This window comes from Oculina patagonica, chromosome 8 (assembly GCF_052425735.1).
Source record: "Oculina patagonica isolate OP01 chromosome 8, crgOcupat, whole genome shotgun sequence".
In the NCBI taxonomy this organism is placed as follows: Eukaryota; Metazoa; Cnidaria; class Anthozoa; order Scleractinia; family Oculinidae; genus Oculina; species Oculina patagonica.
In genome coordinates this window covers 3,803,039-3,819,663 of record NC_135765.1, presented here as the reverse complement: position 1 = coordinate 3,819,663, position 16,625 = coordinate 3,803,039, and the positions used below count along the sequence as shown (strand labels likewise).

The 16,625-nt window shown below is 39.0% G+C and overlaps 2 protein-coding genes across 3 annotated transcripts in view; both read left to right on the top strand.

Moving 5' to 3' along the window:
- LOC144663454 (rRNA 2'-O-methyltransferase fibrillarin-like) overlaps window positions 1–5,517 on the top strand; it is a 56,609-nt gene extending 51,092 nt beyond the window's left edge. For both annotated transcript variants that reach the window (XM_078524414.1, XM_078524412.1), the window contains exons 8-10: window positions 3,596–3,708; window positions 4,543–4,688; window positions 5,306–5,517. In XM_078524414.1, coding sequence (XP_078380540.1) covers window positions 3,596–3,708; window positions 4,543–4,688; window positions 5,306–5,333 — 287 coding nt within the window. In that variant the 3' untranslated portion in view covers window positions 5,334–5,517. The remainder of the gene's footprint in view (window positions 1–3,595; window positions 3,709–4,542; window positions 4,689–5,305) is intronic.
- LOC144662972 (uncharacterized) lies at window positions 1,550–3,412 on the top strand. Its single transcript, XM_078523899.1, has one exon. It carries the CDS (start codon window positions 1,910–1,912, stop codon window positions 3,410–3,412), a length of 1,503 nt encoding a protein of 500 aa, XP_078380025.1. The 5' UTR covers window positions 1,550–1,909.
- Window positions 5,518–16,625: the final 11,108 nt, after the last annotated feature.

Sequence of the window (16,625 nt, the reverse complement as noted above, 5' to 3'; positions counted from 1 at the left end):
GAATAACATAACATAACGACATAGTTGGAACATAATGACATAAGCATAACGACATAAGGAAAGAACTGAACTTTTCTTTATGTCGTTATCTCGTTATGTCGCTAGTGTGAACCAGGCCTAACTGCTCGCGTGATATTTTGCACGATCAAAATCATAACCGTGAAGGAGGTTTTTCCGCTTACTCTGTAGCTTTTGTTTCGATTGAAAAGATAAACACAGGGAACCCAAACGCTGTATTAGTTATTCATAATCTTAAAATAAAAATGTTCTTATTTACCTGCGTTCCCGTGGGTTTTTTTTACCGGTTTGGAGGCGATTTGAGTCAGAGCGAAGGCGGTTTACGTTGCGAGTTTTAAACGGTAATCGATCTGTCGCAATGTCATTACGACGCGCCTCAAGTTTCAATTGTTATTAACTCAAGCTACTAACACCATTTTAAATTAACTCTCCTCGCGGGGAGTTTCGTGTTTCAATTTAATAAAAGTAAAACTTGAGACGTAATTGAGGCGCGTCGTATTGACATTGCGACAGATCGATTACCGTTTAAAACTCGCAACGTAAACCGCCTTCGCTCTGACTCAAATCGCCCCCAAACCGGTAAAAAAAAAACTGGAATGCAGGTAAATAAGAACATTTTTATTTTAAGATTATGAATAACTAATACAGCGTTTGGGTTCCCTGTGAGATAAATCAAACATGAGAGACAGTGTTTCATCGGCCAGTATCCTAACACCTCGAATTTCGTCAAAAATACTCCGCTGCGCGTCGTATTTTCAACTCTCTTCTCGGTGTTTGCATATTCCGATGAAACACTGTCCCTCGTGTTTGATATAATAACTCCGGCTCTAGGATCGAGGTTTTTGCACAATATCCGTGATTGAATGGGTCACTTGTAGATGATGAAATGTCTAAACAATTAATAAGCAGCTAGTTATTATATCAGCCTCCCTTTATGCTTAAATCTCAATAGATGCAAATTCTTAATGCACTCTTCTTTTTAAAACAAACAAACCTCATACTGTGTAAAAAAACGTGAAAATGTTTAGCAAAAAATTGCTTTGACTAGAAGTTCGAGATAACATCAAATTCAAATACTTAGCTTAGCTTCCTATTGGTTTAGATCACTGGGTTGATGACCTCCTCGGGCGATTTAATGATCTCTTTTCTTATAATGTAAATTGTTTCTTAAAAGCCCTTTAGGGAAATTCAATTAATTCTTTGTGTATTGTATTGATTCATCTCTCTCGATCGACTGGTTCCATTAAATGATTGCGATCTATCTGTTGTACCGTAAAGAGCTGTGCGCCGTTCCAAACACACAAAAAGAATTATATAGTTTCAAAGTACCAATCTCCTGGTTTGTTTAAGTTTTGCAACTTTAAATTACTGGAGCATTTACTAGCTATCAAGTGTTCAGAATGTTCGCAGTTTAGTCGCGTGATCCAAGCTTGCTTTAAGGAAACACTGAAGCGTAACATTATTCACAAATAGAAAAAAAAAATTGATACTTGTGTTCCTATTTGTTTAGTCAGGGGTAGGAAAACTTGAAGTGATCCATATACTCTGGCCCCTTGAGCGGAAAGCGAATCATCTTCGGTTGTGTCGCTCGAAGAAAGATGTTGGAACGCATTACTTCATCCATTTTTTGTTTTATTTGAGCCAATACCCTCAGCAAAAAAAAAAATTAAATCCGAGACAAGACCTTGCGGCTAAACGTTCAAGACTCCGAGACAGACGTGACAGAAACGAAGCAGAGGCGAGACTTCGTGATTCAGTGCAAAGACATCCGAGTACTCGAGATCGCATCAAAAGTTTCGAAGACCCACGGTTTTCCAGGAACCATTCCTCGACCGTTTTGACGCCTTCACTAAACAAGCACATCTAGTTGCACCGGCAAAAGCTCTCAAACATGGCCTCACATCTCCTCTTTTGGTCTGTGCTTATCAGTATGTGGCTCGTTCTTACATGTTCTAGGACGTTGTGTCCGAGGATTTTTTTCCAAAACATCAACGAACAGACCATGCCATACAAAATGATCGAAGGTGTCTACATTTATACGAAAAATGACAACTACAATAATTTTCCTGTGTACCGCCGAGAGAACGACCGTAACTTAGGAATGTATTACCATAACGACAAGAAAGGAAACAAACTTTTGGTGTTTGGAAACAATTTTGGAGACGGCTCTTTATTGCAATTTGGCGTGGCTGCTAGTCTTTCCAGTGATCCCCTGTCTTGGCTTAGCTCCGGGACTTTAAACAAGAGTGATGTGTTTAGTGGACTTGTTCAGCAGTGGCAGTACTATAACAGAAGTGATCAGACTGACTACAATGTTCCTATAACTGCTTCTTCTCCAATGATCAAAGCTGTGTGTGTGGACGAAGATTTCAGAGAATGTAACTCGGACAGAGTTTACTTGAACGAGCGCATCGATGACAAAAGCAAGAACATTTTGAACGATCCCACAACAGACTATTTCTATCGAATCGAGGGACTGTTTCGCAGTCTTCGTCCTGTCTATAAGCACAGCGCCGTGTCATGGTATCTGCAGTACGTGGACACCTACTGGGTGATAAGTGAATCGTATAGACCGAGTACGTCTGAAGAAAATGTTATCATGAGAGTTAACGATTTGGCCCTAAGACCTGAATACATCACCAACACTTGGTCGCAATGGTCGTTTAGATGGCGTGACATGCCCAGTATGAGAGTGTTTTGCAGGGGGGTGACTTCAATGTCGAACATTTGTCCATCAAATCCGTGTGACAGCAAAGCCACTTGCGTTAACACTACCGATAACGAAACCCTCTGTCTCTGTACTTCTGGCTTCACAGGATTGCAATGTTCTGTCAACAAACAATGTCCTCCATCAAACAAGTTTGTTTACCTGGAAAGACGACCCGGAGACCTTGGCCTGTCATTTTGTAGTGGTTCGTATCCCTCTACAACGTTTCACCTCTGTGTGGATGGCAATTACAGTTCGTACTGGAGCGGAGAAGCATCGTTATGTGAAGAAGAAAACGGGACTTTCGGGACTATGACTTCTAATGCGACTCAAGACTCTTTGCCAGATCCCCAAAGTCAAGGAACGCTCAAGACAAAACCCATCAACTTTGATGACTACCCTTTTGTGATCCCATTTGTCATCATTATCGCCATTCTCGTGCAAATCCTTCTGCCGTTCGTCCTGTGGCGTTACGCCTCCTGCAAGAGGAAGTACAAGGAAGCCAAAAACGACCACAGGAGAACGGAGCACAGTCGCATTGGCCTGGAATTGAAGCGAATCAGACGAGTACTGGGAATTGCTGTAGCCGCAGATTTAGGTCATGGAAAGTCATGGAATTTCAAAAGCTCAAAAGAGTATGAACCCTGCTCTTTGCTATTAGGACATCGAATTCCATATTTCCAATAATTGTTGCCAACCTGCCCTCATCATAATCTGTCCTCTTTTTCTCTTTGTTGAGAATATACATGTAGGGCCATGGATCTTCCTCCACGTTGTTCTGTTTCTCTCCAGGTTTTAAATTGTAGCTGCATGCTTATCTTGCCTTGGTGTGGACAAGAACTAATTTATTACTTTCTAATTCTCTTCTAGGAATGGTAGATACCATCTTTGCTGATGTTGCTCAGCCTGATCAGGCTCGTATCGTTGCTATAAATGCTCACAACTTCCTCAAAAATGGAGGACATTTTGTCATATCGATAAAGGTATGTGCGAGCTGGGTGTATGTAACAGTCAGAGTATGATGGTTGGGCTGATTAAGATTTTCATTGTGTGTGTCAGGACTTCTGACAGTGACCTGACTACTGTACATTGTATTTGCACGTGTAAAGATGTTCTGTTAAATTTTTAAAGACTTCTCAAAACTAATCTGAAGGTGCCTTGCAATTTTCTAAATACTGTAGTTACAGTGGTATCCTGATTACTCAAACCTCTGAGAAATGAAATTGGTTTAAGAAATGCGAGGTAAAATTACAGTTTGACTAAGTATAGCAAATCCAAGGGAATTGACTTTTGGTTTCAGTTATCGGTAAGAAATCCAGGGTTCAAGAAATCAAGATTCCACTGTTTTCCCCCATATAGATTTCAGCGAAAGACAACGCCATCCTTACAAGGACTTTCCCCTTCAAATACAAGTACACACAAGCATGATTTAATAAGACTACCGTAAACACCCGCAGATAAGCTGCATGCTGAATTAAGCAACTCAAATTTCGGAAAAAAAGTTTTTCAAAGAAAATCTTAAGTGGCACCTTTTTCAAACGTTCCTGCAGATAAGCCGCGCCCTCAATGTCAAGCGAAGATTTTGGGGAAAAAGGTGCGTCTTATCTGCGGGCGTTTACAGTAATCCTTTTCTGGTCATATTTCTGTGGTAAACATGGCAGGTTTATTTGAGGTTTGCAATGTGAATTGGTTTGAAAAACATTTTGGACCAGAAGGCTTGTGACTTGCACATGATGTGTGAGACTTGGCTGGTATACCTAAGAACTGTAAGTAACAGCTAAGTCTTACTGTAGCTCATCCTTAAACCTTGTTGTTAGGCAAACTGCATCGATTCAACAGCAGAACCTGCTGCAGTATTTGCAGGAGAAGTGAAAAAGATGCAAGCTGAGAAAATGAAACCTCAGGAACAGTTAACCTTGGAGCCATATGAGAGAGATCACGCTGTAGTGGTTGGAATTTACAGGTGAGATTACTAAAACAAGCTAGGAAAAAAGTTGGATTAAAAATGGACTTCCCATGGGGTCGTCACAAAGAGCAAGGCAGCTATGTCTGCTGTCCATTCCGGTTAGCCTTAACCCTGGTTTTCATGTCGGGGAAAATTCCCCGATGATCAGGGATTTTACTGTTTCTCGACCGTCCCAGATTTTGCTGACTTATGAAAACTCAAAATCGTAAATACTCCCGATCGTCTGTAATTTTCAGGGACAAATCTGGAGAATCAGGAGTGTTTCTTTCATCTGGGATTTTGCCGACATATGAAAACTACTCTTGTTAGCCTAAATAGCGCCGGCAACTCACATATTATTTTCAGTCACCTCAAGAAAAACTTAAGCTGTAAAAAAAAAACAAGTTTCTGTTGTGACTGAATGCACTGTACAATTAAAGAACTACACCTGGATGCAGATGGAATGTCTGGCCAGGGACAGGGGGGATTGGAGGAGTTTTGTCAGTAGCCTACATGTCTGCTCTGTATGCTCTGAAACTGAGAAGAAAGGCATCAGATTGGATTGGTTCTCTAATGATTGAGTGCAGGCGACTTGTAAAACAAATAGCAATTTTTGTATTTGCTTTTTTTTACAGACCTCCACCAAAGAAGGACAAGCAGTAATACTGTTTTCATTTATGTAGGATTTTATTGTAACTTATCTCGCATTTTGAAATAAAAAGTGATTTGTGTATTTTTTGGAGATCAAACAAACCTTGCATATGTGCCAAATATTTTCAAGGAAACAGGTTCTTGTGACCTTTCCAGCCTATGCAATAACAGTGTTTTATAAGTACTTTTATACCATGCCATAGAAAATACAGCCAATCAGAATACAGGAAAGCCGTTGTATATTCGACGGTATTCAACCCAACCTTCCCATAGTGCGCTGCGACTGTATTCTCGACGAAATTTAGTAAGCGTATTTTCTATGGCATGGTATAAAATAGTTACACAACACTTTCTCATGGTATACTATGGAATATCCCACTTGTCACTTGTATTTTCTTGGCATACACACTCGCCTAAAGGCTCGTGTGTATACCGAGAAAATACAAGTGACTCGTGGGATATTCCATAGTATACCACTCGAAAGCGTTGCATAACTAGTATTTATTTCATAAAAAAATGTTATTTCTCCCTGTCTGTTTCAATGATATTCAGTAAGTTTAGGGTAATCTTTGTTTACAGTATTTAGTCATGTAATATTTTAGTGTAAATCTGTTTTTTATCCTGTAATCAAGCAAGCGTAGTTTATTGAAGGAAGATGTTACATTTTGTACTCACAAAGTTTCGCAGAGAATCTGCATTTTTTAACTATCTGGTACATGTAGAATACTACTACATGTAGAGTGAGGTTTATAACAATAATGTACACTATGCAGGGATTTAAAAATCAGCCACATTTTTCAATGGTCTACACTCTTACAGACTACATGAATGACGTCATAAACGGTTTTAATCTCAACTTGGACCCATGGGAGCCATTTATGGCATTATGCAATGGCCTGCAAGTCAAGGTTCGTACGGGTCAGGGAAAACCTGGAAAGTCATGGAATTTTAGAATTTAATTTTCCATGCCTGGAAAGTCATGGTATTAAAGTGTTGGTCATGGGAAGTCATGGAAAATGGTATTGATTGTACAAAATAAATTAGGGAGATTATTTTTTGTGAAGAAAAGGGTAAAAACGTACCCGAAATCAAGATAGTTTTTAAAAATTTCCAAGAAAAACGAACCCTGCAAGTGTAGGCCATAGGAAAAAATGTGGGCGATTTGTTTTTTTTTTTTTTTTACAGTAGCACTGAAAATTCACGATTAATCGTTATACGAAATTGCATGCAGTGATGACATTTTCTGCTTGAAGGCTAGGTGGCAAGGTCATTGTCAATTTACAGTTTGTCATAGTTTTGTAGGCCTATACTTTGATCCACCATTTCTCTTAACCAATGAAGAACATAAGAATTCTCTCAGTCATTGTGAAATATTTGTTGATGCTGCGGTGAACTGTTCATGTATGTTTTAAACTCAGCTTGTGAAAAGACGTGATAAGGTGTACTTAATTTTACGCTCTTCCACTACCATGAAAAAAAAAGAATGCCTGATCACAGATTAATCAAAACTTAGAAATTATGAATCAGTTGCCTTTTCAATAAAATGCAAGGTGCCCAGTAATAATTATCTTAAAGAAAGTGATTTCTGGAATTGTACATCTCCTCATAAGATGACTTTTGTCAATGAACTAAGATATGTGTGCCTGTTATTTAAAGGGGCTAGGTCACGGTATTTCAGTGAACTCTATTTATTTTCGTTAATTAAGAGCTGTAAACTTCAAATTGGCAGAGCAAAAGTTATTGATTGGTAAAAACACGGCCACGTAATCAAACAAGGATGATTTTTGAGCATTGTAAATGGCACTTTCATACAAATTAAGATAAACTTGAAAAAAGTCGGGCCGACGTTTTTCAAGTTTACCCGAACGCAATCCGTTTTAATCTTCTGTAATTGTGCCCATCCATGCCCAGTTTTGGCCTTTCTGTGTTTCTTTTGAGTTATTCTGCAGTTTTAGCCGTTATTGCGAAGTTTCAGTTAAATAACTCTATGACCAGTTGGTCAGTGCCGAAAGCGCCTAAAATTGCGTGACATAGCCCTCTTAATTAATTAAGCTGTCACTGAAGTGTTGCGTCACAACACGAATAAATAGCTGAGACGTTAGGTCTGTATGGCACTGCAAAATTAATGATGATACCTAGTACCTGACAGCAAATGATCCCCAGCCGAGACCTTCTGTTTTCTCTCTTTTTACCGAATGGTAATGAGGTTATGTTATGGGCCGCATTTTCTCACTCGAACACTCACTCACTCAGTCACTCACTCGATTCTGATATCAAACCGCAATTAATTCATCATTAAACGAGAAACGTGCTGACAGAAAGGTCCTTTAAACGCATTCAGCACATGTCAATCAGAAACAAATTATTCTTCAACCTCGTTCCAGGGTCTCTCTCTTTCAGGCAACTAAATTGAATTTCACAAAACAAATCGAAAGAGGATCACTTACACTTATCCTCTGGTGATAAAAGAGAATAGAATTCGCTCAACGAAGCCTCAGAGCATAGGCTATCAATGACCCATTCACGTAAGAAAACATTCAAAGAAGCGTTTTAGTGAACACAACATTCATGCACGTTTTTGTTTCGCGTCACATCATCTTCGTGTCACGTCATCCGTTCTTGATCTTTTTGAGTCGTGCAGAAACGCGCATCTTTCTCTCAAATTTTATTCGCTGCTAAAAAAAGTAAACATATTCACAAAACAAATTTACTTAATGCTAAAAAGATTCAAAGGTTACACTTAAATATTTTTGTGATAAAATACGGAATTCGCGCTATGAACTACATATAGTTACGCTTAAACTGTTATAAAAAATTATTACGCTCGCCTTGTGACGTGTTTTAGTCAACACAACATCCACGGCACGTTTTTGTTTCACGTCACGTCACCTCGTGTCACGTCATCCGTTTTTTCGACTTTTTTGCTTGTTTACAAGCGAAAGTAGGAGAATAACAGTTATGTTAGGGAAAATTTCACATTCTTGTAAACTCTCAAGGGATTTTTTTAATTTCTCAAGGGACTGTTTTAATTTCTCAAGGGATTACTTTCAGCTGTGGGTGATCACTTGCGATCTCGTGGAAAAAAACGTGACTTGTCACATTTACAAACGTTATATAACAATTTTTAAAGTGACATGTCAGCTTTCTTATCTCAACGCACGTGTGTCTGAAAGGCGATCTATAAAAAGCGTCGTACAAACAATGGATTGCGTAACTAACGCTAAAACACGAATAAATAATCACTAGCACTTACATCGTTTAAAAAGTTACAAACGTCAAAAATAAACCATACCAAAAAAACTCGCTCTTTTCAAAGATATTTTTGAAGTTAAAACAAATGCAAGAGATGGGGGCTTCTTTTAGCTTAGGAGCGGTTAAAAATTAGGCCAAATTTGGTCGCTACAAGCGCCATTCTATTTCGTCATCAGCCTAGGTCGTTAAGGGCGTGACCTCTCGTTGACAGCAATGTTGCATGAATCGGCTTTACAACATGCGATCGTATCGACGCAGTTCGAGTGGAATTTCAGTCAAAGACAGCAAATTTTTTTCGTATTTCATCTTCAAATATAATTCGAAAGCATTCACTGTATATATGGCTTTTGTTTAATCCTTCTTAAGCCCACGAAGAAGCTGTCTTGAAATCCGACCCTCGCAGAGCCTAGACAAAACGCAGCTTGAGTGTATCGATTTGTTTACGCCGCAATAATATGCGCAATGTTTTCTCCGACAGTAGTCGGAAATATCCGTAGTTTTTTCGTGCTTTTTCGTCGCAAAAACAAAGCGTCGAACGCATATTTTGTTGTTTCATTTTTGTTTTATTTTGTTGTTTCATTTGCTAATTTCGCTGCCGTAATCGACCGCCTCGAAAGGTCCTTGCAATTTTAAAGTATAGAATTGTCAGATCTCGGTGAAGTTTGCACTGTTTATTTGTGTAATGTTGAGGAATATGTGTATAAATACCCGGCGCGGACGCGCCATTTTTGACACAATTATATGGCTGCTTTTCCTCCGCGAAGATAGGAAATTGTTAAACTAAACTACAAAGCAACTGTAATGATAAGTTCGAAGAACAATGCACAGGATAAACCTTCGACTCGTACTTCATGCAAAAAAGTCGGTATCTCGAAGAGACTTTGATTCGTCTTTTTGAGTCGAGCAGATACACGAAGTGTTCGGGCGTATCTTTTCTCTCAAATTTTTTTCCGCTGCTCACAAAATAACGCTATACGTGCTGACAGAAAAGTAAACATATTCACAAAACAAATTTACTTAATGCTTAAAAGGATCAAAGGTAATACACTAACCGGTAAATATTTTGGTTGTGAAAACTGAATAGCGCTACGACCCCTGCGAGCACGAGCCATCAATGACGCAACTCACGTGGAAAAATAAAGCAAAGTAAGATTGCTTTACTTTATTGGACACTTATTTAGAAAAAATTCGGAGGTCGGCACTTCATTCATCGAATTACCATGAGGTTGCTCGAAGAGCCTTTGATTACCGAATGGTAATGAGGTATTAATCAAAGGCTCTTCGAGCAACCTCATGGTAATTCGATGAATGTAGTGCCGACCTCCGTATTTTTTTCTACATAAGTGTCCAATAAAGTAAAGCAATCTCACTTTGCTTTATTTTTCCACGTGAGTTGCGTCATTGATGACTCGTGCTCTCAGGCGTCGTATTCAGTTTTCACAACCAAAATATTTACCGGTCAGTGTATTATCTTTGATCCTTTTAAGCATTAAGTGAATTTGTTTTGTGAATATGTTTACTTTTCTGTCAGCACGTACAGCGTTATTTTTGAGCAGCGGATAAAATTTGAGAGAAAAGATACGCCCGAGCACTTCGTGTATCTGCTCGACTCAAAAAAATGAAAAACGGATGACGTGACACGAGGTGGCGTGACGCGAAACAAAAACGTGCCGTTGATGTGGTGTTAACTAAAACACGTCGCATGGCGAGTGTAATAATTTTTTATAACAATTTAAGCGTAACTATATGTAGTTCATAGCTGCTTTCAGTAATGTCACAATCTCACTTAATTTGCCTTTAATTTTTTTTCTTGCGTGAATGGGTCATTGATAGATTCATTGATAGTTTTTTTCTTCAAATAAGCGTTCAATAATGTAACACAATCTCAATTTATTTCCCTGTGAATGTTTTATTTTTCCATGGGAATTGCGTCATTGATGGTTCGTGCTCTCAGGCTTCGTAGCTTGAATTCTATTTCATCACAAAAATATTTAAGTGTAACCTTTGATCCTTTTTAGCATTAAGTAAATTTGTTTTGTGAATATGTTTACTTTTCTGCCAGCACGTATAGCGTTATTTTAAGCAGCGAATAAAATTTGAGAGAAAGATGCGCGTTTCTGCACGACTCAAAAAGATGAAGAACGGATGACGCGACACGAAGATGATGTGACGCGAAACAAAAACGTGCATGAATGTTGTGTTTACTAAAACGCGTCTTTGAATGTTTTCTTACGTGAATGGCTCATTGATAGCCTATGCTCTGAGGCTTCGTTGAGCGAATTCCATTCTCTTTTATCACCAGAGGATAAGTGTAAGTGATCCTCTTTCGATTTGTTTTGTGAAAATTCAATTTAGTTGCCTGAAAGAGAGAGACCCTGGGAACGAGGTTGAAGAATAATTTGTTTCTGATTGACATGTGCTGAATGCGTTTAAAGGACCTTCCTGACAGCACGTTTATCGTATAGCGCATAAATTAATTGCGGTTTGATATCAGAATGGAGTGAGTGAGTGAGCCAGTGAGGGAAATAAATAGTCATTTTAATACCTTCATTACCATTCGGTAAAAATGACGATTTATTTCCCTCACTCGCTCACTCCATTCTGATATCAAACCGCAATCAATTTATGCATTAACGGTAAAACGTGCTGACAGAAAGGTTCTATAAACGCATTCAGTACATGGCAATCAAAAACAAATTAAATTATTCTCCAGCCTCAAACCCAGGGTCTCTCTTCAAGGGAACGAGGTTGATTATTTACCGTAGAAATTTTCCTAAATGCGAAAGGGATCAAAGGTTATTACACTTTATTCTGGTGGTAAAAAAAATCGCTCTACTAAGCCTGAGAGCCATGTGACGTGACTTTATTAAACGTTTCGGCTCACTGAAAAAAAAAACACGAGTTCAAGCACGTTTTTGTTTGGCGTCACGTCATCTTGTGTCACATTCGTGCGTGCTGTAGAGCACGCAATCAATGAATAAAGGTATTGATGATGTGGATGTTGACGGAAGTTGTAAACCGTGGATAAAACTTGTACCCGTAGACGAAAGTTGCCGCGACAGAAGTAATTTTACGTGCTACCTCTCCCCGCTTAGTAAAATCCAAAATTAACTGAAAAGAAATGAAATGTTTGTATAGTCTAATGACCAGTCTAATTAATTGTCTGAAGTTCTAAAAATTGCAACATGGATCGATAAGTCGAAATGTTTTCACGAAGGGGACCCTAAACTGGTTCACTTAAATATATCCTGACACGCGCAATTGTAAACGCAAAATAATTAAATTTCGCACAGCTCAGACATGCACGATTTCATGGCTATAAGACTTTCGAAAAGTCAAATGCTTTTCGAAAAGTTTCTTAGCCTCATCTTGAATGAAAATAAAACTGAAACATTTTTTAAGTTTCTTTCGTTTCTTCGCATTTAGCTGGGGGTTTTAATCTTAGGCTTTTTAAGTTTACATTATTTTCGATTTGAGACGTACACTTGTTGTTTTCCGATAAGAGCACAGGGAGACCACAACAGTAAAAAAAAATTAAATAAATAAATAAAAGAATATTATTCACGTGGTTTCGTTCGTTTTCTGTGTTGTTTTTCTTTATGCGTAGTCGATAGACACGACAGCACTGTTGTCGTATGCTGAGCTGTCTTGTGCGCGAGCGGATTTTAGATATGCAAATTTCCTCTTTTCTTAATAATAATTTATTTAATTTTTTTTACTGTTGTGGTCTCCCTGTGATAAGAGTTGTTATCTGATGCGAGTTATCTGTTGCATCGTTATAAATTGTTCTAAATCGTTTATGTATATAAAAAAGATTTTCTTCTTGATGTTTATGTAACTCGCATTATTCAAACAAGAGCCAGTTCTGTTAGCGAGAAATGATTATTTTTTGCTTGTCATTCAAACGTTAACGTTTTGAGTTTATTTTTGGAGTCGGGGAAATTATTAAAACGGAGAGAGATCACGCAAGCACCAGCGTTTGCGTGACTTGCGTGACTGGTTCCCAATGCGGCTGATAATCATTTTAGCTAATTTTTGAAGCAAAATTTTAGTTACCTTATAAAACTGGAAAAACTCGTGTTTGCAAAAGCCTAAAAGCTTCTAAAGCTTTGTTTTGGAGTGAAATAAACAATACAATTGGCCATTACATGAATAAGCTTCAGTCACCCATTGACGCAACTCCCATAAACAACAACAACAACAAAAACATTCAAAGGCAGATGTAGTGAGGCCGTTACACCATTGAACGCTTATTTGGGAAAAAAAAGCGAAGGACGGCACTTCATCGAATTACCATGAGGTTGCTCGAAGGGCCTTTGATTTTGTTGACGGTGCAAAGCCTGGGACAGAGAGTCCTCTTTGTTGATATCACATTCTCGTCCCCAGAGCCAATCTCGAGCCCAGAGTGTCTCCCGGCTCCTCGGTCGGTCAGCGGGTGGTCAGCGGTAGGGTCGCCGGGACACACTCTGGGAAACTGAAATGTATTTCTCTTTCTCTATTGGCCCTCGCAGAACAATAGAAATCAACCGCGGAAGTCTGAAAATCTTCCCCGGAAGTAAACCAAACCGGAAACGCTGGAAAAACATTTTTTTTTTGTTTTCCATGGTCAAATGTTCAGAAGTATCAGCTTAATTTTGTATAAACACCTAAGAAATCGTGATATGGTGCTACATAAATTAAGTATTTTCTAATTCTACCCTTCTCTTTGAACGTAAAAGATACCATGAATAAAAAAATGGACTTCCTTTAAGCGTCGATACTGAACGGAGATTTAAAACAACAAACGACGGCGTCACCAAGGACAAGGTCGATTGAAAACTCAATTTATAGTTGACTTACAAATCTCGCTAGAACTACTGTTTTCATTCAAATCTCCGTTCCAGTTGAAAAACTGAATATGGCAGACAGTGCACGATTCAAAATAATAACTAATGACGCAGAATTTGAACATTACGCGTTGTTGTTTTGCTTAAGAAAAAGAATTGAACAAAAATTATAACACACGTGTGCACGTGCTGAGTTGCAAAAATGCTAATTACGCCTTTTCAATAGCGTTGACCGGTGTGCATGTGGCCTTTAACGTTTTTATTAATATCACCGCCATTCGACGAGGAAACATCGTTTGCTCGAAAACATGCAACCTATCCTGAAAAAATGCGTTTTCAGCGAGAAGCCTTTCCAATATACAAAAGTCACCAAACAAAAATATGCGAAAGTCGCCAAACAATTTTTTTTTATGAACAGAACAATAGCTTGTCCGTGCGTTGTGCATTATGTAAATTTCTTAGCCGTCCTCTGCAAAACAACAACGGACACACTCACGCAGTCTTCACAGACGGAATCCTGGAAGGCTAGCAACACCTTTGATTTAAAACAAATATAGCAGAATGATCAAGAAAGAGATTAAAGGAAATAAAAACACCAGACGCTATTTTGTTAACTCTATCTTAAGTTAACTGCAGGAAGTTATTGTTACTTTTGTTGCTTCAATAAACACGAGTTCAGTCGATACTGTGTTAGAAATACTGTAGTTCAACTTTCTTGATTTACTTCCGTTCTGGGAAATTTACTTCCGCTAAGAAGTACGAGCATGCGCAATAAAAACCGGAAAACCAAGGTTCTTCCTGAAATCGACCTGAAATTGATCTGATCCATTCCAGTTTCCCAGAGTCCATCCCATACCGCTGACCGACTAGATGGACTCTGGGCTCGAGATTGCCCCAGAGCCTGGAGCACGAGAAACAAGTGGCTCTGAAGACGCATGATTTCATTGGCTAGATTTTTAACAAAGGAAATTTAAATTTAGCAAATCAAATCAACTGTTGTAAAATCACTTTGTTGTAATGGATTTTACTTCGGTTGATTTGATTGGCAAGATTTAATTTCGAGGTTTAGTTTTTTAGTTTAAGGAAATGAAATTTTAAAAGTTTTCGGTGTACGGCCGAAATCCCTGGGGACCACTTGTCAAACAGAAAAGAAAAATTATGCACCAAACATTGGCAAATGTTAAAAATCTTAAATAACTTTCGACAGGCAATTTTAAATACTAAGAGAGGAGACAGGAAGAACATTCCAAACTGATGATCACTGATCAAAATTCAAGACGTGCACATGTCCTCAAACCCGGACGAAACAATGGTTAAAATCAATACTCAAACCCGAACCATAATCTTGAGAGCCAATTCTAATCCCCTGAGAGAGTGATTTCTCTTTTCTATTTTTAGAAAATAGAATTTTAAATTATTTAGTTCTCGCTGACGAATTGCCGAAAACACTGAAGCATCCCGCGGCGTGGAAAAAAAATTGTGGGCAACTTGTCAAACTCTTCACCAAACATTTTGTAATATTTAAATCTTGAATGACGTTTGACATGCAAATAGTTTCACCAACAAGCCTCGCTTTCAAAGTGCAATCTTGTAAACATTATCATGAACGAATTCCCAAAGCAGCAAAGATGAAAAGAATACCCACGTGAAAACTGCATGAAGGTGGCTAAAGATTGCGAATAATTTGCGTAAACGAGGCTTGGCGGTGAATTTTGAGCTTATGACGTTATCATGCATAAGACCTATTACTAAGAGAGAAGACAGGAACAACATTCCAAATTGATGATCACTGATCAATATTCAAGACGTGCTCATGTACTCAAACCCGAACGAAACAATGGTTAAACTCATTACACAAGCCAAACCAAACACTTGAGTGCCAATTCTAATCCCATGGACGTTCTTCTGGCAACCCTGTACATTTCTTAGCACGGCCGTCTTGGGCAAACATCAAATATGCAGTATTACGTGATGAAAAATTCTAAAAACAATTCACAGTTAAAGTAAGCATGTTCTCATGCAGTAAGAAAATGACTCGCCTCGAGATGCCTTTTTCTTTTTTACCATACCCTTACATTGGGTCAGACCCCCCGGGGGGAGGGGGTACTCGACATAATTGCGGGTAGGGAGGTGCGGCCCGGCATCCTAAACCCTGACCCTGTTTAAGACACAAACCTCTGATTTTCCCACCCTGTTTAAGACAGAATGCCAATTTTCGATACCCCGTCTAAGACATAAACAAGTACCTCACTGGCTCTGTTGTGATCGTGAGTCAGCAATACCGAAGAATTTGTGAAAATTCGCCTTGTTACACCTCTGCAGGCATATACAGCCTATCCTGTTTAACTTTGGTCCATGCAAAGATACCCCGTTTAAGACAAAAAAGGGGTGAACTATATACCCCGTTCAAGACAGAAAAGCCTGAAAACCATACCCTATCGGGCCGCACGTCCCCATTAAGCCCTAATAAGGGAGTGCCCCCGGGGGTCAAACACTACCTCGGAATGGTTTTGCGGTTGAATTATGATAGCCACTTCACGTCGCACACTACCGCAACAATTTTTGAGCGCGTGTTGTTTTTCGGTGCAATTCGGGCTAAACGAGGGGCATGGGAATGCGACTTGTCATGAACTGTCATACCTTGAGGCAGGACAGCGGCCCCTGTGAGGATTTGTCCGTTTAGACAAAATTTGCCCTTGTCCAACAAGTCGTTCGCACTTGTTTTTGCGTTTGTTTGTCAAAATGTATCACGCGGACCAATCATAAAGACAACTGATTCTTTGTTTTCCTGAATTGTTGGACAAGTTATAAGCTCAAAAACGCATTCGCACTTGTTTTCCGTGACAAGTGACACATCAATGATGAAATCTACCAACTGTTACAAATTTTCCCGCTAGTGCGAATTGGCCCTAAAGCCTGGTTCTCATATAATCACCCGGACATTTCTATCGTCTCTGTTACTTCAAAAAGTTTTCTTGCGAGCGGGGCGATTATAAGAGAACATTACACAGACGATCTGCGGCGATTGGGGCCATCGCGATCGCTTGGATCGCCCGTGTTCTATCCTTCTAGCTTCTCTTTCCCTTCTTTCCCGTAAAACTGTAATGACTGCGAAGATATGAGGGCCACGACTTTAATTTTTCTCTTTCATTAATTCTTTTATTGAAGGCTGCCATTGTGTCGGATCTAGGGCTGAAATGATTGTTTTTCGTAGGTCTTCGATAAA

Bases quoted from the DNA above. Each gene is read 5' to 3' on its own strand.
- LOC144662972 (XM_078523899.1), top strand. From the start codon at position 1,910: ATGGCCTCACATCTCCTCTTTTGGTCTGTGCTTATCAGTATGTGGCTC.